At 40.4% G+C, this 21,871-nt stretch overlaps 1 protein-coding gene across 1 annotated transcript; it reads right to left on the reverse strand.

Moving 5' to 3' along the window:
* Window positions 1-3,857: 3,857 nt before the first annotated feature.
* Window positions 3,858-21,600, reverse strand: LOC139374678 (C-type lectin domain family 4 member M-like). Its single transcript, XM_071115738.1, has 6 exons — window positions 21,373-21,600; window positions 5,306-5,407; window positions 4,905-5,201; window positions 4,642-4,784; window positions 4,410-4,513; window positions 3,858-4,230 (listed from the first exon to the last, which is right to left on the reverse strand). Exons 1-6 carry the CDS (start codon window positions 21,512-21,514, stop codon window positions 4,098-4,100), a joined length of 921 nt encoding a protein of 306 aa, XP_070971839.1. The 5' UTR covers window positions 21,515-21,600; the 3' UTR covers window positions 3,858-4,097.
* Between the last annotated feature and the right edge of the window lie 271 nt (window positions 21,601-21,871).

Genomic DNA, 21,871 nt, shown 5'->3' on the forward strand with positions numbered 1-21,871 from the left:
CATCAATACTAGCATATAAAGATGTTTCCATCGGCACTTCTCACATAATTCTTTCTACCGCCACAAAAATATCCCACCATGTCGAAAAGAAAAAGTTATCTGTTGGAATTTATAAAATTATACCAAAACATCCTGTTTCCATCAGAGCTGTGGTGATGTTTATTTTATACGGTATGACTTTACTGGCATAAAACATGTGGATGGTTAAAGATATAGACCATCATCAAAGAGAACTCATTAGGTAAGTAACACTACACTGCTAAACCACATCCTGAGTTAAACTCTTCATTGGACACATTCTGTTGTTGTTTGGTGTTACAGAAGTTTGGACAGTAGAAGTATTTTATCATCTTTCCCAACATGCATTTGGAGTGTGTGTGATTGACAGATGGGTCTCACCACTGAGCCAGTTGATGGACTGATGCACGCGCACCTGTTGACCTGTTGACCTGGTGATGTCAAACATCGTGCCCAGGAAGTTAGAAGGGGAGGCGGTGTACAGCACTCCATCTACAGTACACATATAGACAGGATGTGATAGAGTGTGAGCGTGTTTGTGTGCCTGACCTGCAGTAACAGCAGTGTGACGTTGTCTGGGATCATAAGGACACTTCTCCTTCCCAACTGTGTCACCTTCTTCCTTCACTAGGGCAAAAGTCACTGGGTCCTGAACACACACACAGTCTATATTTAGTATGTGAACCAGTGGAGGTTGCTGAGGCTATTTTAAATGTAAAATGTTTTTTTATTTTTTTATTTAACCAGGCAAGTCAGTTCAGAACAAATTCTTATTTACAAAGACGGCCTACCGGGGAACAGTGGGTTAACTGCCTTGTTCAGCGGCAGAGCAACAGATTTTTTACCTTGTCAGCTCAGGAATTCAATCTAGCAACCTTCCTGTTACTAGTTCAATGCTCTAACCACTAGGCTACCTGCCACCCCAGTAGGACGGCTCATAGTAATGTCTGGAACGGCGCAAATGAAACGGCATCAAACACATGGAGACCATATGTTTGATGTATTTGATATGGTTCCACTGATTCCGCTCCAGCCATTACCACGAGCCTGGTCTCCCCAATTAAGGTCCCGCCTCCTGTGACGTGAACATCATGTGTGTAAGCCTATCAACTAAATACATGAACTCAATGAATAACATGTGTTTCACCACAACAATGAAAGAGCATCTAGCAGGTGTATCATAATAATAATGTTATTATAGGTGTAGAGTATAATAATAATATAGGTGTAGAGTATAATAATAATATAGGAATAGAGTATAATAATAATATAGGAATAGAGTATAATAATAATATATGTATAGAGTATAATAATAATATAGGTGTAGAGTATAATAATAATATATGTATAGAGTATAATAATAATATAGGAATAGAGTATAATAATAATATAGGTGTAGAGTATAATAATAATATAGGTGTAGAGTATAATAATAATAATATAGGTGTAGAGTATAATAATAATAATATAGGAATAGAGTATAATAATAATATTATAGGTGTAGAGTATAATAATAATATAGGAATAGAGTATAATAATAATATAGGAATAGAGTATAATAATATTAATAATAATAATATAGGAATAGAGTATAATAATAATAATATAGGAATAGAGTATAATAATAATAATATAGGAATAGAGTATAATAATAATAATATAGGAATAGAGTATAATAATAATAATATAGGAATAGAGTATAATAATAATATAGGAATAGAGTATAATAATAATATAGGAGTAGAATATAATAATAATAATAATAATAATAATATAGGAGTAGAATATAATAATAATAATAATAATAATAATATTAATAATAATAATAATATTATATGTATAGAGTATAATAATATTATAGGTGTAGAGTATAATAATAATATAGGTGTAGAGTATCATAATAATATAGGTGTAGAGTATAAAAATAATATAGGTGTAGAGTATCATAATAATAATATAGGTGTAGAGTATAATAATAATAATATAGGTGTAGAGTATAATAATAATATAGGAACAGAGTATAATAATAATATAGGAATAGAGTATAATAATAATATAGGAGTAGAGTATAATAATAATAATATTAATAATAATAATATAGGAATAGAGTATAATAATAATAATATAGGAATAGAGTATAATAATAATATAGGAGTAGAATATAATAATAATAATATTAATAATAATAATATAGGAATAGAGTATAATAATAATAATATAGGAATAGAGTATAATAATAATAATATAGGAATAGAGTATAATAATAATAATATAGGAGTAGAATATAATAATAATATAGGAACAGAGTATAATAATAATATAGGAATAGAGTATAATAATAATAATATAGGAATAGAGTATAATAATAATATAGGAGTAGAATATAATAATAATAATATTAATAATAATAATATAGGAATAGAGTATAATAATAATAATATAGGAATAGAGTATAATAATAATAATATAGGAATAGAGTATAATAACAATATAGGAGTAGAATATAATAATAATAATATTAATAATAATAATATAGGAATAGAGTATAATAATAATAATATAGGAATAGAGTATAATAATAATAATATAGGAATAGAGAATAATAATAATAATATAGGAATAGAGTATAATAATAATAATATAGGAATAGAGTATAATAATAATAATATTAATAATAATAATATAGGAATAGAGTATAATAATAATAATATAGGAATAGAGTATAATAATAATAATATAGGAATAGAGTATAATAATAATATAGGAATAGAGTATAATAATAATAATAAACATATTATAGGTAATAATAATATGAATAAAATATAGGTGTAGTGTATAATAATACTAATAATATTATTATAGGTTGAGTATAATCATAATAATAATGATAATACATGTGTAGAGTATAATCATAATAATAATGATAATATAGGTGTAGAGTATAATAATATTAATAATAATATAGGTGTAGAGTATCATAGTAATAATGAAAATATAGGTGTAGAGTATAATAATATAGGTGTAGAGTATAATAATATTAATAATAATATAGGTGTAGAGTATAATAATAATAATGATAATATAGGTGTAGAGTATGAGAAGAGACAGAGGAGAGAGTCAAAAGTGGTGCACTGAATAGGGAAAAAAAATTACCAGAGGGAAAACAGAAGCCTGTTTGTATCTAGTAAATACATCTTTATGATCTATGCTGAAACAGTTCAAGTGCCCTGGAATAAGGAATATTTTGGGGATTTTCAAGTCCCTGATTGCCTTTTAGTTTAAGCTAGGCTGAAGCATGTTTGACAACTCCTTCTTACCACAGGGCCTTAAAAGAGCAGGATAAAGTTGCCTCTAGACACAGATCTCAGGTCAGTTTACATTCCTCACCATAATGGCTAAGGTTAGGATTTTGGGTAGATATCATGATCCTCGATCAGGTGAAGCTAGCTCTAAACAGATGAATAAAATATGGTTAGAATCAGTATCATAATGCAGGGTTTCTCAACTCAGGTGAGGAGGAGAGGAGACAGGAAACTGAAGGAGAGGAGATGGGAGGAGAGGAGATGGGAGTAGAGGAGATGGGAGAATGGAGCCTTAGTGTCAGAGAGAGACAGAGGAGGAAGAAGAAAATTAAGAGAATGAGGAAGAGAGAAAAAATGTGACAAATATTTGTTGTTTAGATTTAGAGGAGAGAATGTAGATATACTGTACTCTGTATTTCACACAGAGTCAGCCTATGCAACTTATCATGTATCAAGGTTAAGCACATTTTTACTCCTGAACGTATTTAGGTATGCCATAACAAAGGGGTTGAATACTTTCTGACTCAAGACATTTCAGCTTTAAATCTTTTATTAATTTGTAAAAAAAAAAATGAAAAACATATCTCCACTTTGACATTATGAGTTATTGTGTGTAGGACAGTGGCAATAAAATCTCAATTGAATCCATTTACAAATTCAGCGTGTAAACAACAAAATGTGGAAAAAGTCTAGGCTGTGAATACTTTCTGAAGTCCTGTAGCTGGTATCATGACTTCCAGAGTGACAATCAACATCATAACTAACAGTGAGAGAGAACTATTTCTCACAGACCCAGTAATGGTTAGATGAACACGGATAGTCATGCCATTTTCCTTGGTCTGGTGAACTGTGAGAGAACAACGCACAGTCCTCCGACTCATCACCATTAGGCTGTCCACTCCCCCAGAACCTGCAGTAGAAACAACAGAGTGAGACTGACCACTCTCTCAGAACCTAGAGTATGAACAACACGGAGTTAGACTGGAAGCTCTCTCAGAACCTAGTGTATGAACAACACAGAGTTAGACTGGAAGCTCTCTCAGAACCAAGAGAGATGTGGTCAGTGTTATTAGAGCAGTAGTCTCTTACCTTGGGGTGGTCAGTGGGTTTCCGTCCACCCATTTCCAGGTCCCCTCAGTAACAGAGTCAGTCAGACCAATCCAGGCTTTCTTAGTAAGGCCAAAGAGAAACTCCTGTTGGTGAGAAAGATACTGGTATTGTCAACTACTATAGACTACATGTGTTAAATACTGGAAGATACATTACTGACCAAGGCATGTTTGATCATAAGCCCCCCCCCTGCCATATATCTCTCTCTCACCTGTTCCTTATCACTGTTTACGATCACCAGGTCTGCTCCTCTCTTCAGACATTCCTGTCTGCTCTCTTCCCATGTTTTAGCCTCAGTAAACAGGAAGTACCAACTGGATTCAAACTTATGCCAGCCTTCTGGCCTGGTTTGTTCTACAAGACAATAACATGAATTTCCATCTTATTATTCTGCACATATTATTGTAGAATACAAACACAAGTTGACTGCATATTAGATATGTGATGTTATGATCATTTATTAGGTGAACTCACTCAGATTAGATAACTTTGACATGACATCATCTTTCTCTTTCTGTAGCTGGTCTCTCTCTTTAGTCAGGATGTTGTAACTGGTCTGTAGCTGGTCTCTCTCTTTAGTCAGGTTGTTGTAACTGGTCTGTAGCTGGTCTCTCTCTTTAGTCAGGTTGTTGTAACTGGTCTGTAGCTGGTCTCTCTCTTTAGTCAGGTTGTTGTAACTGGTCTGTAGCTGTTCTCTCTCTTTAGTCAGGTTGTTGTAACTGGTCTGTAGCTGTTCTCTCTCTGTTGAGGTGTGATGATCTGTGACTCCATCTGTAAAAGGGAAAAGTTCATCAAACATGTAACTAAAACACCATTAATGATTAAGTATGATTAAGTAGGCTACTTGAGTCTCAGTGACAACATACTAAACTTACAGTAGACAGACAGGCCTATGATCCCAGCCAGTAGGAGAACACACAGCAGCCCCAGACACACTGCAGCAACTCCAGAGGGTCTCTTCCACCACTGAAAATGTACTGAATCACACATTATTAAAGTATGATATTTGGTAATGTGTTTTACTGTATCATTCACGATTGGCACAAATAAATAAAATGAAATTGTATTTGTCACATGCGCCGTATCCAACAGGTGTTTTAAGAAAAAACAAAAAAAAAAAATAAAAGTAACAAATAATTAAAGAGCAGCAGTAGACTACCAATAGCGAGGCTATAAACAGGGGTTACCGGTACAGAGTCAGTGTGTGGGAGCACTGGTGTCGAGGTAATTGAAGTAATATGTACATGTTGGGTAAAAGACGGGGGGCAATGCCAATAGTCTGGGTAGCCGTTTGAATAGACGTTCAGGAGTCTTATGGCTTGGGGGTAGAAACTGTTTATAAGCCTCTTAGACCTAGACTTAGGCACTCTGGTACTGCTTGCCATGCGGTAGCAGAGAGAGCAGTCTATGATTAGAGTGGTGTGACAAGAGATGAAAAGAATCTGCCCACTCCATCAAACAATGGGGACAACAACACAGGGCATTCACGGGACCTCATGGACCGCACCTGCGGAAACTGGACAACAGGGAGAAGCAGAGGAGATACCTATCATAGACTTCTCCCAGCTGACGCTTGGCATACCACCTACGCCACCTCCAGTGGTAGAAACAACCAGCTGGTATGATTGAGTAGAATCAGCCAACAGTAACACGGAAGCAGCAATGTGAGAGTCAGTAGTGCATGACCTTAAATGGTAATAATAGGAAGCTTCTGTTTAACACACAGGTCTAAGGTGATGTAGGTCTACAGCACCAGTGGGAACTTCCCCTGTAAAAAGGTATATAAAGAGAACAGAGATCATAAGACAGCGTGATCCTCACTGACATATGAGACAGTCTTCATATGGAGGATCATCACAGGTAAATTTACTATTGGACTATACGCTTTTTGTTAGACTATAACAATATTAGAGAACTGGATTATTTTGCCTAAGTACTTATTGGATCACTTATCTGAATATACTTGGTTGAATTTAGTGACCCCGAGACTGAGTCTACGAAACACAGAGGTCTAAACGCCTCTTGAATACAGACGAAGTGGCAGTCACTCAGTGAGACATCAGGTCTCTGGCAATCATGTGACTGGCAATACAAGGTAACAGCAAAGTACCAGTTATAATATATTGAGTCCATACACAGAGTTGGAAGTGTATAGAGATATTGGAATTCGGAATCTAGTGTCATAGCTGTGAGAATACCAATTACAGGAAAGTGACCAAGGGGTTGAGCATTTAAGGTAATTTAACTATTTTTGCTATTTAGTCAATATTATTAGAAGTGTTAACGCATTTAAAGTTTTGCAAAATTATTTGGCATAGCTTAAAGCATTAAGGATTGATTGAGCATTATTGTTGTATTGAGAAACTGTATAACCATTGAATTGTAATAATGTGTATAAGATAAAAAACAGAGTGACTAAATAAAAGCTTGAAACTTTGACAACAAGGCCAGATTAACGATCTGGAGAGCAAACGCCTTTGACACTCTCACTGAACAGAAAGTAACCCTCGCTATAGGTTAAAGCGATTGCACTAAAGAATATTTCATTGTGTGGACAATAATATATTTTGAAGAAAGTCAAAACATATACCAATACTAGTTTCCGAGTGACTACTAGCTGACGAGCATAATAACTACTAGGAGTTGTTATTAGGTATTGATATATACATAGGTAAAAATAACTTGAAGGTAAGGAAATATAGGAGGAATCCATAACGCTTAAGAATATTTAAATAGGAGTATATCTACCCAAGGTCTCATACTAGACCGGAAAAATAAGGGAGTGACAAGGAGGAACAAAAAGAAGGAACAAACCCAACTCACGCGAAGGGCCATTACGAATAAATAGGAAGGTTGGTAGGGCCGCACGGCTAGGCCCTTGTTACACCGAAGTAACTAAAATCCTAAAGTACTCTGCCTAGCCAGAGGACGGGGAAGAGGCTTTTGCTGCAGGTATTGGGTAAACGTCAGCACCGTGACACTTGGCGCCCAACGTGGGGCACCGATAGTAATAATACTCTGAAAACTAAATAAGTTAAGGACCTATATACCCAGAGAAAGAAAACCATGGCAACTACCATAGATACTACGGCAGCTCAGGAGGAGCAATGTAGGGTAGAAAATAATGGTACAGAACAGGAAATGATACGCAGGCAAAAGGCAGGCATACCCAGCACTAGGCTCGCAATGTGCGTACCAGGAATACCCTGGGGCCGCTGACCAAGAGGGAACAGACGGCCCCTCCAATAACAGGATTAGGCAAATAGCCCTGAGAGATAAGAAAGTACTATAGAGTTTATAACTAAATAGGAAATCTAAATAAAATCTCAAGGTAAAGAGCAATGGCGGGTTAGAGTCTACTCTTTGAGGAAAAAATCCTTGAGGAAACTAGAAAATACTATAGAGTTTATAACTAAATAGGAAATTTATACAAACCTCAAGGTGAAGATATGGCAACAGGAGTAAATTATTTTCAACGCCGTCAAGGCAGGAAGACCTCGTAATAATACGAAATTGGGTTCTAATTAAAAGTCATTCCAGAAAAAGAAGGGCGGCCAGAGGATGTAAGTGTGTATTGTGGCAAAGTGGCCTTCTATGCACAGCCCTGGTACCCCATGGCAATGGCCCTGCTACAAGACGGGACTCCAACCAATCTAGGAGACACTAGTGTAATGTTGAGAGCCATGCAGGAAGATTTATGTTAAATATTTAGGATATATTTTAAGCCAACAGGGCAGAAAAAAAGATGAAGGTAGAAAAAGATTGATTTTATAAACATTCAATTTAATTATGAAAATAAATATGTTGCAGTTCTTAGGGATAATAAAGTACTGTAGATAATGGATCCCATACTACGCAACATATATCAAATTATTGATGCGACTGAGTTAAGATTAACCCAGGTTATTGTTAGATAAAATACAGTGGACTCCCGAAAGAGAGATTTCATTAGTACAGAAAACATATGCTATGTTTAGCAGCGTTTTGGCCTTATCTAATCATTTGAAGGTTTGTCTTCAAATAGTAGAAAGATGACAAGAATATATGGCATCTGTTGTGACCCAGGGTCATTGAGCGTATCGGGTTAATTAAGTTGAACTATATAATTATATTATAGGTTACTACATAGAAATGTTGAGTTCTATAAAATTCATTAGTGTAAACAGGGAGACAGTGAGACAGTCAGTCAATATTTGAAAACAGAAACCATATCTAGTACTGACAGTATTAGCTGCGGCAACAGGAAGCAGATGCGGAAGAGAAAAAGGCAGTTTTTAAACCACAGCCATTAAAGCAGCAGTTAAGAGGAAGTTAAACATAGACATAACTACATTGAAAGAGCTGAGACAGATAGTGACCCATGTGCAAATGTATTAGGTCAGTTAGACACTGACACAGGAGTAGGGGAATGGGACTTTACAGGGAAGTAAATAATGCAAAGAGTGGACACCTCAGGGTAAAATTTCAGGATGGACTTTAAAAAATATATGAAAATAACAAACCACTTAGGGATAAATATGCTACAAGGAGAAGAAAATCTCCTCATCTTATGCAAAATAGCCAGACACAAAAGAGGCCTTAACCAATTTGAATACTGCAGGCATGAAACTGAATCTGACAAAATTACAGATAGGCAGTAAGGAAGTCAGCTTTCTCGGTTTCACAATCAGCGACAGAATAACTGCGAGTGAAGGGTACCTAGAAAAAGTGCAGAAAATGGAGAAGCCACAAACAGTGAATGAGATGCAGAAATGTCTAGGTATCCTAGGGTATATTAGAAACCATATACCCGGCTATAGCAGAGTAGCTAAGCATTGCTATAAGGGCACTACCAGACGAAATTACCAACTAGAGCTGTCACATAAGCAATATGGGAAAGAGCCAATCATTTGGACAGACAAAATGACTGAATTGTGGATAAAGTTACAAAAGATGGCAGCTGTAGCCAAGAAACCCCAATCTGCCCCTATGGATATTTGTAAAATTAGAAGGGGAGGACATAGATAGGGACGGGTTCATATGGGTGGCCAATGAAGGATCGGAGAGAACAGTGAAGTGCTGCAGTAAACACTTAAAGGGACCAGTGAAAAAATATACGTCTGAAGGAGCCAAGATGGCCCTATTAGAAATATATTGGAACAAGATAGTATCACTGACTCAGGGTCAACAAATTATAATAAAAGACCAGGAGCTAAACAGGCTATGGGCAGACAACCACACAAAGAAAATGCTAGGGTGACAACCACCACCTGGGACAAATGGAGAAATGTAGTAGGAACCAAGGCAGTACTCTTTGTAGCAAACAAAGGTTGGGAACAAGAAGATGAACCTCCTAAAGCAAGGCAAAGGAAGCATAAAACAGCAAAAGAAAAACCCAGGGTTATAGTGGTCTTTACGGATGGAGGCGAGAAGTCCGGAAAAAAAACAGATGGGGCTTTATAGTGAAAAATAAAGCTACAGGAGATACTCTGACCAAACAGAGTCAAACAATAACAGGGACAGCCCAAAAGGCAGAGCTAATGGCAGTGCTAGAGGCACTTTTACACTGTATAGGGTCTAACCTGAAAAGGATAGAAATAGTGACCGACAGTTATTACTGTGCGCAAGCTATGGCCTCAGATAAAAAGATTTGGCAGAATAACGGGTACAGAGGTGCCAAAAATAAGCCAATTCAATATGAGGGTGAGTGGAGGAAAATCCATGAGTTAATGGATAAAATGAACATAGTGGTAAGTCATTAAAAGGCTCACACTGCCGAGTCAGTAAGTGCAGAAGCAGACTTTAACCAACTAGGCAATAAATAGGTAGATTAACTAGTTCAAATGGGAAGAATAGTTCGCTATAAACGAGAAAAAGACAAACTGAAAGCACTCCATGAAGATTGGGGCCACTTGGGGTCCCGTATATTCATGAAAAGACTAACAGACGAGGGCATTTTCTATACTAGAGAAGAAGTACTAGAGATATGCACGAGATGCATCATATGCCAAGAACAAAAGGTTAGTAACCTAGGCAAGATTGCAGATCAACACATTAAGTGCACCACACCATGGAAGCAAATAGCCTTAGATGCTATGGGCCCTATGAAGGTGGCCACCTCCTTAGGGCACAGGTACGCTATAGTAGTGGTGTGTTTTGCTACAGGATACTCAATAGTGCTCACATCAAATTCATCCAATGCGGTACCAGTATTGCAGATGCTTAACCTTCTAACCCTTGCTCTAGGTCCATTCCAATTGTTAAGGACTGACAATGGGACTCAAAATAAGAATAAGAGAGTGGAGGATTGGTGTGCCGAGCAGGGAGTCTCGCACATATTCTCCCCTCCTTATACTCCTCAAGCAAATGGTTGCGCGTAGAGAACAATTGGAAAGCTTAAAACAACATTGGGACCCAAGTTGACACAGGCCTGTGTGGAGTTAAATCATACTCCCACAGATACAGGACCCAGCCCCAGAGAGTTAATGGGTTTCGCCGGGATCAGCACAGTGGTGGAGATAGCTAACACCCAGTCTCCCCCTCTACCTTGTGTGTTAAAGGTGGGAGACTGGATTAGGATCAAGAAACCACCAGGAGCTGATACAGGGAACAGAGTAACTAAAAAATGTAAAAAAGAGACAGCAAATAACTGAGGATGTCAGTGCTAACCCAGTTAAAGTAGACAGTAATATAACAGTAGATATCTCCCAACTTAAGAAAGTATGTCCCCCCAGAGGTGGTGCCAGAATGGTTGCATCTGCTTAACTGCAGGTCAGGGCTGCAAGTGCGCCGTTCTGGAGACACTATATGGGTTGCCTCACACACCTGGCATGAGGATTTAGTCAAGGTTGGGGTGGTGGTGGCCGTGAACACAAAGGTGTTGTGGCAAGAACGTAAGTGTATGGATGTTACAGGGTCAGGACATATGAGCACTGTACCATGTGACATCTGTGGAGAACCAACTGCCGAGGTCCAATACCAAGGACCGGCTAATCTTAGCCTTAGGCAATCGGCAACACGAAGTGATAGTGGAGAGAAAGGCGGGAGACAAAGAGTAGGCCACATACTCAAGTGTAGAGCATGTGGATTACATGTATTCTCGAATTGTGTACGGGGAGTACAAGTAGTATCGGGAACCTGGGACCCTAAAAGATGCTTATGCATGTGGAACCACAGGGGAATCATACAACCTAGAGGCAGTATGGAGTGTAGAAATCAGAAAGTTAAGGGAAATACGGTCTTACTAAGAGGGAGCTTGCTTACGCCAGTAAGGCTAGAAGACCATCTCTGGCCGGTAGAACAAGGACCTTTCCAGTTGGCAAAAGGGTCTAGTACCTATAGGAATAGTGAAGAGTGGCTAAAAGCCAGGGAAAGAGACCCAGTACCCCTTACGGGATATGGGACCAGTAAAGGAAAACCAGAATGTTGGATGATGGTAGACGGGAATCTTTCCCTATGGAACCCAAGGAAAGTCAGATGCTGATAAACAGACGTGACCGGGAACAAGATGATGAATATGAATTAGACAATAACCATGTCAGAAACGACCACCATGGAGTAATAAGAAGATGCTGGTGGGAAGGAGCATATAAGCCAGTGAGAGAACGTCACTGGGGTAGGTTAATAATGAGGAAAGAAAAGACAATGTGCTATGTCTCTAAGCTTATGGCTATAGAGAATACAGAACCCGTCCGAGGTGACAAAAGAGAAAGGCACATGGTGAAATTGGGCTGGCAAATATACATTGCCCAGGACCCTAAGACTAAATTGGACTTTGTATACTCTTGCCACATGTTGGTGGACAGGAAAGCAGCTCCTGGAGAGGGAAGAGGTAGAAATGAAGCTGCTCCACCTGATCCACAAGGAAAAATTGGAAGGTTTATTAACCTAATAAAAAGGAAAACAACTCCAGACACACAAGACCCTGGAGAGGGCACATCTAGACAAAGGGATACTAGGTCGCCCATTTGTAAAAAATAAATAAATAAAACTAATTAGAACCCCCTCTGTCTCCACAGGGAAGCATGAGACTGGGGGAATATAGAACCAGGCATAGGGAGTGTAAGATAGGATGGTGTTGGTGGGTAAGTATTCTTTCCACCATAATCATAGTGCCAAGCGCATTAGTATTTGGACTAACCCTAGGGGTAATATACGAAAAACAAGAAAGAGAAATTATACAAGGTTTAGAGAAAGAACAAGAAAGATGCCAGAATTCAATACCCATATACAGGGCATTTACTAAGTGATGGGGGGTACCAGTACAATGCACCCCTAATGACATTCCCCACTCTGCCAGGCCAGGAGAAAAAACGATAACGTATTCCACCTCAGGATGGGTATGCCTTACGACACAGAATAATACAAACCCAGGGTTGGCCTATCCCAGGTCAACCCCATGGACAACACTGGACCTTAGGAGTTTGAAAGAAAATTATCAACAAAGCCTTGAGATGGCCCAAAGAATGTGTTCTAAAGCCCCATTATGGAACTGGGGACAAGAACCAAATAGCCCGTTCTATAGGAAAAGAGGGAAGACCGCCCAACAGTATTATGACCAATGGGTTAGACCCCCTGCGAATAAAACTGAAGCCTGGACACGATACCATTGCATCTCAGCCCATGGCATATTGAAAGAATCAGGAATCCCCCACTTCCATAGATGGTCAGGGGGACATTATCCTTCACCTGGAATGCTGGGGGTAGCTCCGGCCTTCTCAGGCAGGAATGAGGAAGCAAACCAAAAGTTGGTAGACATGGTAAACGCAAGGGGTGCGTGCCACTCCAGAGTATTGGTGGGAGGAGGTATTATAAAGAGTATAAGAGCACATGACAGAATGGAACATGTGCATCAATTTGGATATAGTTTCCCCCCAATAGGAAGATTGAACACTGATACCCTTATATGGATGCAGAGATTAATGCTACAAAAATGGAATACAACCATGGTTAAAATGAGTAGGAAGGCATTAACAATCATTAAAAACTTTGAAGCCAGCACTAGTATGAAGAGTGCCACAGTGTCCAAAACATTTGACCCAATAGCAATGGGATGGGATAAACGCCCGCTAGACCCCCCTCCGTTAACCGGAGGATACGTACAATTAGCATGCTATGGAGGCATTAAATTCCATGTAAATCAAGGGGATATAGCTGGCACCAGGGATCAGACCCTTAGAACAGATCCCTCTCTAGCAGATTGGGCTAGATATACCCTTGAACCCATGACCGCCCCGGTGGCTGATGGGACGGTATAAGGAATGGGCCATAAAGCTAATGTGGCCACAACAGGACGAACCATGGGGAGACCTATGGGGAAAAGGGTCAGACTGGGATAAGAATATGACCCTGACTTGGAATATGTCCACGTGTAAACAGTTATTTGACAATAGTACGGTATCAGAAGGGTGCAGTATAATTAAACAAAATTTGGAGCTGTTAAAAACTATGGGGCAGGAAAACTACTGTAACATATTGAAGAGAAGGTTCTGGGACGAATGAGCAGATGGCATAACGTGGTATCAAGATTAGGACACCACTATGAGTAATGTTTTAGGAGTCAGCTGGTTAACTAGAGCATGGGGAGGTTTTACCACAGGGATGGCTAAAATGGCAAATTATATAATAGTGGAACCAGTAAATAAGTTGGTCACAGACATAAATGATAAATGGGAGGAAGTCACTTCATGGTGGCAAGAAATAAAATACAAATTCTGTCTAGGACTAAGTATTACAGTAGGGATCTTGATATTCATAGTGCTTATGATTGCCCTAAGCTACGCCAAAAGGATGGGACTTCCAGTAGAGGCAGTACATGAGGAAGCGGTGGCTATCCCTATTTAAAATAATGAAAATAACCCGTAGACTACTGAGAGAGTTATTAAAGTTAATGCTAAAACTCTTGTGGAAGATATGCAAAGGAGTAATAATATGGACTATGGTATACGAGAGAGTACATCAAAGATCTCCTGGCCGATTAGAGCAACGGGAGACAGATGGAACACGGGTAGACCTACTAGAAGTCACAAATTTGTGACCCGCCGAGGTGTCAACCGCGAACATGCACTGCTCTAGTAAAGGAAGTAGGCAGTGCCTGACAAGGGGAGGGGGCACTGGCTGAAGGTGAATAAAGGGTAGCTGTTTCTGCACAATAAGGCACAAACGACTTAAGCAGCCTGATTACAACACAATAAAGAAAAGCTTCTAAACCATAGACATTACCAAAACCTCCCAAGAAAATGGCATCCAACTCCTCCAACCAATCCGACTTTGAGGACAGGGACCTGACTCAAAGAGACCCTCAGGAGAAGGTAGCTATCACGTTGTGTCAACTACTACAGATTATGATTTGGGGAACGTTGGGTTAGAAAAATAGGCAGGGTCAGGGGGTTATAACATTGTTAGCAATAATACTTACCACCCTAGTGGCAGTGATTAGGTTTGGTTTATCCAAAGGATGGATAGTAATGTTGTCTATGGTACCTGTGGTAATAAAACAAGTGGCACCAGTACTGGGGAAACATTATAGGTTAATACAATTCGGAGAAACTATGGCAACAGTCTTCGGGGCAAAAGGCCAGATAGGAGGCTTTAAAGTAAACACGACAGATACCACAGGGCTATGTGAACAATTGAAGGGATTTGCATACGCTGGATGGGTAATGGAAGGGCGAATTTTGGTAATAATAACAATGCAGTTGTGGAAAGAACTAAAAAAACTGAAAAATAAAAGAAGCAAAATTAGGAGACAGGTATTAGGAAAAGCACTACACATAGTAATATGGGTAGTTATAGCTATGGCCCTTAATGCCGTGCACCATTTTCACGGGAAATGGAATGAACTAAGGCAATTATGGGTTTTGTGCTTACCAATCTTTTCTCCCCCTCATATTCCTAGGAAAACCCTGAGAAGTCCGAGGGGGTAAGACCTGGATATGATTTAAAACAAGATGGGGAGAGGGAAGAAAGGGTGGGCTAAAAAGGTAGGATAATTAGAGTAGAAGAGAGTAGGTGGTTGTGGTGTAAGGGAGCTGAGGACAGAGTCATGATAAATTGTGGGCGATGTGGGAGATTGGCCCTCGGAGAATTGGAGCAGGAAGACATACATGGGGTAGTCCTATCTGGAACCACATGGCTATGCGAGGATTGTTATGAACCTCATGAGGCGTATCTGATAGAAAGAATAGGTGAGGAGGAGTACTTTGGCGCAGTTACATCCTGGGGATTCGGGGTTAACATAAAAGCCACAGCAGGAAGGCGTAGAGTGGCGATAGGAAGGAAAGAAAATACAATAGTAGACTTCAAAGACAGTAGCAAATGCCCATGTCGGCCAGCGAATTGGAAATATGGATCACCACCTCTGGTGATGAAAAAATTAAGAACAACAATGGAAAGAGACACAAGGAGAGAGCCCCAAGTTATGCTAGGGGACTTGGAGACATTTTGGACCAAAGAGGACTTAGAAGTCCTGGAGAAACATCAGGACATAAGTCGAGATAAGGTCGGGGCGGAGTGGCACGAGAGCACCGTCAGGAGATTTAGCCTTAAGTGGAAGATGTTGGATTGCAACATAGGGGCTTGCATGACGGACAACAGATGGGTAGAAATGATGTTAGGAGATATCTATAGGCCAAGAGCTAGTAAACATGGAGTGAGGAGGAGATTAACTGAGGAAGAGGTACGGGCCCAGAAAAAGGTAGAGGGGCAAGGAAAAGAACCGGTTCTCCTTATAGAAGAAAGTAAGGAAGAACATGGAGAGGGACCAGGTTTGAAGATAAGGGGACTAAGAAGGTATATGCCAAGGCACAGACAGGATAATCAGAGATCAAGGAAAGAAACGGAGGAAAGACAGAAAGAGAGAGGTAGGCAGTTAGTGAAAGGATGGTTTGGGTGTGCTCAAAAGACAATGGCCCTAGTGGGCTGCTAGACGCAGGAGTTAGGAGGCAGACGGCACAGGGCCAGCCTGGAGACCTATCTGGGCGCTAAAGGCATCAGAGGAAAGACAATGGCACTAGCGGGCTGCTAGACGCAGGAGTTAGGAGGCAGACGGCACCGGGGCCAGCCTGGAGACCTATCTGGGCGCTAAAGGCATCAGAGGAAAGACAATGGCACTAGCGGGCTGCTAGACGCAGGAGTTAGGAGGCAGACGGCACAGGGGCCAGCCTGGAGACCTATCTGGGCGCTAAAGGCATCAGAGGAAAGGCAATGGCCCCAGTGGGTTGCTAGACGCAGGAGTTAGGAGGCAGACGGCGCAAAGGCCAGCCTGGAGACCTATCTGGGCGCTAAAGGCAACAGAGGAAAGACAATGTAAAACCATACAAGGAGATGGATCAGATGATAAGGGCGAGGGACCTAACTGGTCCAAAATTGCAGATCTTACTAGTTCAGTAGTAAGGTGAGGCAGCAGCAGGAGATCTGAGAAGGGAGCTGAAATACATTGGGGATGAACTTATAGGTATGGTAAACCCCAGAATTAGGAAGGGCAAGAAGAAGGCCAAGAAAGGCAGGCGACAATAACATAATGGTCTAACCAATCTTCCCTGAATTATAGGAATCAGAAGCTTCAGAGGAAGAACAGATGTATGAGGAAGCAAAGATCTTAGGAGAATGGTGTATGGCTAGGATGGAGACATTCATTGAACATTGGCAAATAATGGATAGGCCTGACCTGAATGACTGTTGCAAGGGGCATATGTTGTGTTGGGAAAATACCAGGGAACTAGACTTATGTGGAGGGTGTGCATTTAGTGTAAAGGGGACTCTACATGGAAGGCTAAATTGGCGAGGGAAAGATTTGGAGAGTGTGTGTTTAGGTTGCTTAGAGGAAGCCAGAGATTGGCCAAAAATGAGGGTAATGGTAAAAAGAGGGCTGGCTTGGGAAATGACCCAATACAGAGAAGAGGCAAAGTTGAGGGTTGTGAATAATGGTAAAGAAATAGAATGGGGCAGGCAAACGGGGAAGATAGAGTTATTAGGGCAAAACAATGAAATATATTACACAGGATGGAGCCAGGACCAGGGGAGGATGGAACCATCGGTGCGAGGGTTGTTCTAGCATAACCAAAGAAAAAATAATTAGAGATACCAGACGTGGGTATAGGTATTTTACATACGTTTGTAAGGCTTGCTTTTGTGGTGCAACAAGTAATAAGTATTAGTACTGTACATATGCAGAAGATGAAACAGAGGACTGGCCCAAAGATGGGTCATATGTAAACCTTCCATTGTACGGCAGAATAACTGCTAGATCCGTAACGGAGGACAGTCGGTACCTCAAGAGTAGGTATTGGTTGAAGATGGAAGACGGGCAGGAGGTTAGCTATGGCATGATACAGAGAATAGGTGGGCTAATGTTAGGGGTACGCTATGATGGGGGAATAATGAGGCGAGGAACTAAAAGAAAGGAGTGTTCAGATGCTGGAGAGGGTGTGACAAGAGATGAAAAGAATCTGCCCACTCCATCAAACAATGGGGACAACAACACAGGGCATTCACGGGACCTCATGGAACCATGGACCGCACCTGCGGAAACTGGACAACAGGGAGAAGCAGAGGAGATACCTATCATAGACTTCTCCCAGCTGACGCTTGACATACCACCTACGCCACCTCCAGTGGTAGAAACAACCAGCTGGTATGATTGAGTATAATCAGCCAACAGTAACACGGAAGCAGCAATGTGAGAGTCAGTGATGAATGACCTTAAATGGTAATAATAGGAAGCTTCCGTTTAACACACAGGCCTAAGGTTACGTAGGTCTACAGCACCAGTGGGAACTTCCCCTGTAAAAAGGTATATATAGTGCCTTGCGAAAGTATTCGGCCCCCTTGAACTTTGCGACCTTTTGCCACATTTCAGGCTTCAAACATAAAGATATAAAACTGTATTTTTTTGTGAAGAATCAACAACAAGTGGGACACAATCATGAAGTGGAACGACATTTATTGGATATTTCAAACGTTTTTAACAAATCAAAAACTGAAAAATTGGGCGTGCAAAATTATTCAGCCCCTTTACTTTCAGTGCAGCAAACTCTCTCCAGAAGTTCAGTGAGGATCTCTGAATGATCCAATGTTGACCTAAATGACTAATGATGATAAATACAATCCACCTGTGTGTAATCAAGTCTCCGTATAAATGCACCTGCACTGTGATAGTCTCAGAGGTCCGTTAAAAGCGCAGAGAGCATCATGAAGAACAAGGAACACACCAGGCAGGTTCGAGATACTGTTGTGAAGAAGTTTAAAGCCGGATTTGGATACAAAAAGATTTCCCAAGCTTTAAACATCCCAAGGAGCACTGTGCAAGAGATAATATTGAAATGGAAGGAGTATCAGACCACTGCAAATCTACCAAGACCTGGCCGTCCCTCTAAACTTTCAGCTCATACAAGGAGAAGACTGATCAGAGATGCAGCCAAGAGGCCCATGATCACTCTGGATGAACTTCAGAGATCTACAGCTGAGGTGGGAGACTCTGTCCATAGGACAACAATCATTCGTATATTGCACAAATCTGGCCTTTATGGAAGAGTGGCAAGAAGAAAGCCATTTCTTAAAGATATCCATAAAAAGTGTTGTTTAAAGTTTGCCACAAGCCACCTGGGAGACACACCAAACATGTGGAAGAAGGTGCTCTGGTCAGATGAAACCAAAATTGAACTTTTTGGCAACAATGCAAAACGTTATGTTTGGCGTAAAAGCAACACAGCTGAACACACCATCCCCACTGTCAAACATGGTGGTGGCAGCATCATGGTTTGGGCCTGCTTTTCTTCAGCAGGGACAGGGAAGATGGTTAAAATTGATGGGAAGATGGATGGAGCCAAATACAGGACCATTCTGGAAGAAAACCTGATGGAGTCTGCAAAAGACCTGAGACTGGGACGGAGATTTGTCTTCCAACGAGACAATGATCCAAAACATAAAGCAAAATCTACAATGGAATGGTTCAAAAATAAACATATCCAGGTGTTAGAATGGCCAAGTCAAAGTCCAGACCTGAATCCAATCGAGAATCTGTGGAAAGAACTGAAAACTGCTGTTCACAAATGCTCTCCATCCAACCTCACTGAGCTCGAGCTGTTTTGCAAGGAGGAATGGGAAAAAAATTCAGTCACTCGATGTGCCAAACTGATAGAGACATACACCAAGCGACTTACAGCTGTAATCGCAGCAAAAGGTGGCGCTACAAAGTATTTACTTAAGGGGGCTGAATAATTTTGCACGCCCAATTTTTCAGTTTTTGATTTGTTAGAAAAGTTTGAAATATCCAATAAATGTCGTTCCACTTCATGATTGTGTCCCACTTGTTGTTGATTCTTCACAAAAAAATACAGTTTTATATCTTTATGTTTGAAGCCTGAAATGTGGCAAAAGGTCGCAAAGTTCAAGGGGGCCGAATACTTTCGCAAGGCACTGTAGGTCTGTAACAGTTTGGGTCCAGGGTGTCTCCCCCTTTAAAGAGGGGGATGACTGCGGCAGCTTTCCAATCCTTGGGCATCTCAGACGATATGAAAGAGAGGTTGAACAGGCTGGTAATAGGGGTTGCGACAATGGCGGCGGATAGTTTCAGAAATAGAGGGTCCAGATTGTCAAGCCCAGCTGATTTGTACGGGTCCAGGTTTTGCATCTCTTTCAGAACATCTGCTATCTGGATTTGGGTAAAGGAGAACCTGGAGAGGTTTGGGCGAGAAGCTGCGGGGGGGGGGGGGGGGGGGGGCGGAACTGTTGGCCGAGGTTGGAGTAGCCAGGAGGAAGGCATGGCCTGCCGTTGAGAAATGCTTGTTTCAACTGTTTAATGTGTGTGTGTGTGTGTGTGCGTGTGCGTAATCTTACCTGAAGCAACAACTCCTTCTCGTGGTCTGGGCTTGAAGGCTCTTACGTTGGCATATAATTGACCATCAATGTCTGTGTTCTTCATTGCATCAGGCTCATCGTCTTCAAATCCATCTGAGATTTCATTGACTCCCTCTGACATCTTAACACACTTGTGGTCAAATACAGTAACTTTAACTTGTAAGGCCTGCCGTTGAGAAATGCTTGTTGAAGTTTTACTTACAGGAAAGTGACCAAGGGGCTGAGCATTTAAGGTAATTTAACACTAGAAGTGTTAACGCATTTAAAGTTTTGCAAAATTATCTGGCATAGCTTAAAGCATTAAGGATTGATTGAGCATTATTGTTGTATTGAGAAACTGTATAACCATTGAATTGTAATGATGTGTATAAGACAAAAAACAGAGTGACTAAATAAAAGATTGAAACTTTGACAACAAGGCCAGATTAACGATCTGGAGAGCAAACGCCTTTGACACTCTCACTGAACAGAAAGTAACCCTCGCTATAGGTTAAAGCGATTGCACTAAAGAATATTTCATTGTGTGGACAATAATATATTTTTAAGAAAGTCAAAACATATACCAATACTAGTTTCCGAGTGACTACTAGCTGACGAGCATAATAACTAATAGGAGTTGTTATTAGGTATTGATATATACATAGGTAAAGATAACTTGGAGGTAAGGAAATATAGGAGGAATCCATAACGCTTAAGAATATTTAAATAGGAGTATATCTATCCAAGGCCTCATACTAGACCGGAAAAATAAGGGAGTGACAAGGAGGAACAAAAAGAAGGAACAAACCCAACTCACGCGAAGGGCCATTACGAATAAATAGGAAGGTTGGTAGGGCCGCACGGCTAGGCCCTTGTTACACCGACGTAACTAAAATCCTAAAGTACTCTGCCTAGCCAGAGGACGGGGAAGAGGCTTTTGCTGCAGTTATTCGGCAAAAGTCAGCACCGTGACACTGGCTGGAGTCTTTGACAATGTTTAGGGCCTTCCTCTGACACCGAGAGAGAGCGAGAGAGCGTGATCACACGGCTATAATGCTACAAAGCTATATTACTACATGGTAATCTCACCTGTTTAATGTGTGTGTGTGCGTGTGCGTAATCTTACCTGAAGCAACAACTCCTTCTCGTGGTCTGGGCTTGAAGGCTCTTACGTTGGCATATAATTGACCATCAATGTCTGTGTTCTTCATTGCATCAGGCTCATCGTCTTCAAATCCATCTGAGATTTCATAGACTCCCTCTGACATCTTAACACACTTGTGGTCAAATACAGTAACTTTAACTTCTAACCTCAACTCTAAAGTACATCTATAGCTGTGTCGTCTCCCTGCAAAGTGCTGCGTCTGTGTGACTTTAGGTAGTGAAACTCTTTCAGTCAACCACAGTGAAGGGGAAACTGTGAAATTAGCACAACCCTGGCCACCACGTGACTCCCACCAGCCTTAGTGTGATACTATACTATATGATATGACTCGCACCAGCCTTAGTGTGATAATATACTATGTGATATTACTCGCACCAGCCTTAGTGTGATAATATACTATATGGTATGGCTCCCACCATCCTTAGTGTGATAATATAATACATGATATGACTCCCACCAG

The sequence above is a fragment of the Oncorhynchus clarkii genome, chromosome 19 (assembly GCF_045791955.1).
Source record: "Oncorhynchus clarkii lewisi isolate Uvic-CL-2024 chromosome 19, UVic_Ocla_1.0, whole genome shotgun sequence".
Classification (NCBI taxonomy): Eukaryota; Metazoa; Chordata; class Actinopteri; order Salmoniformes; family Salmonidae; genus Oncorhynchus; species Oncorhynchus clarkii.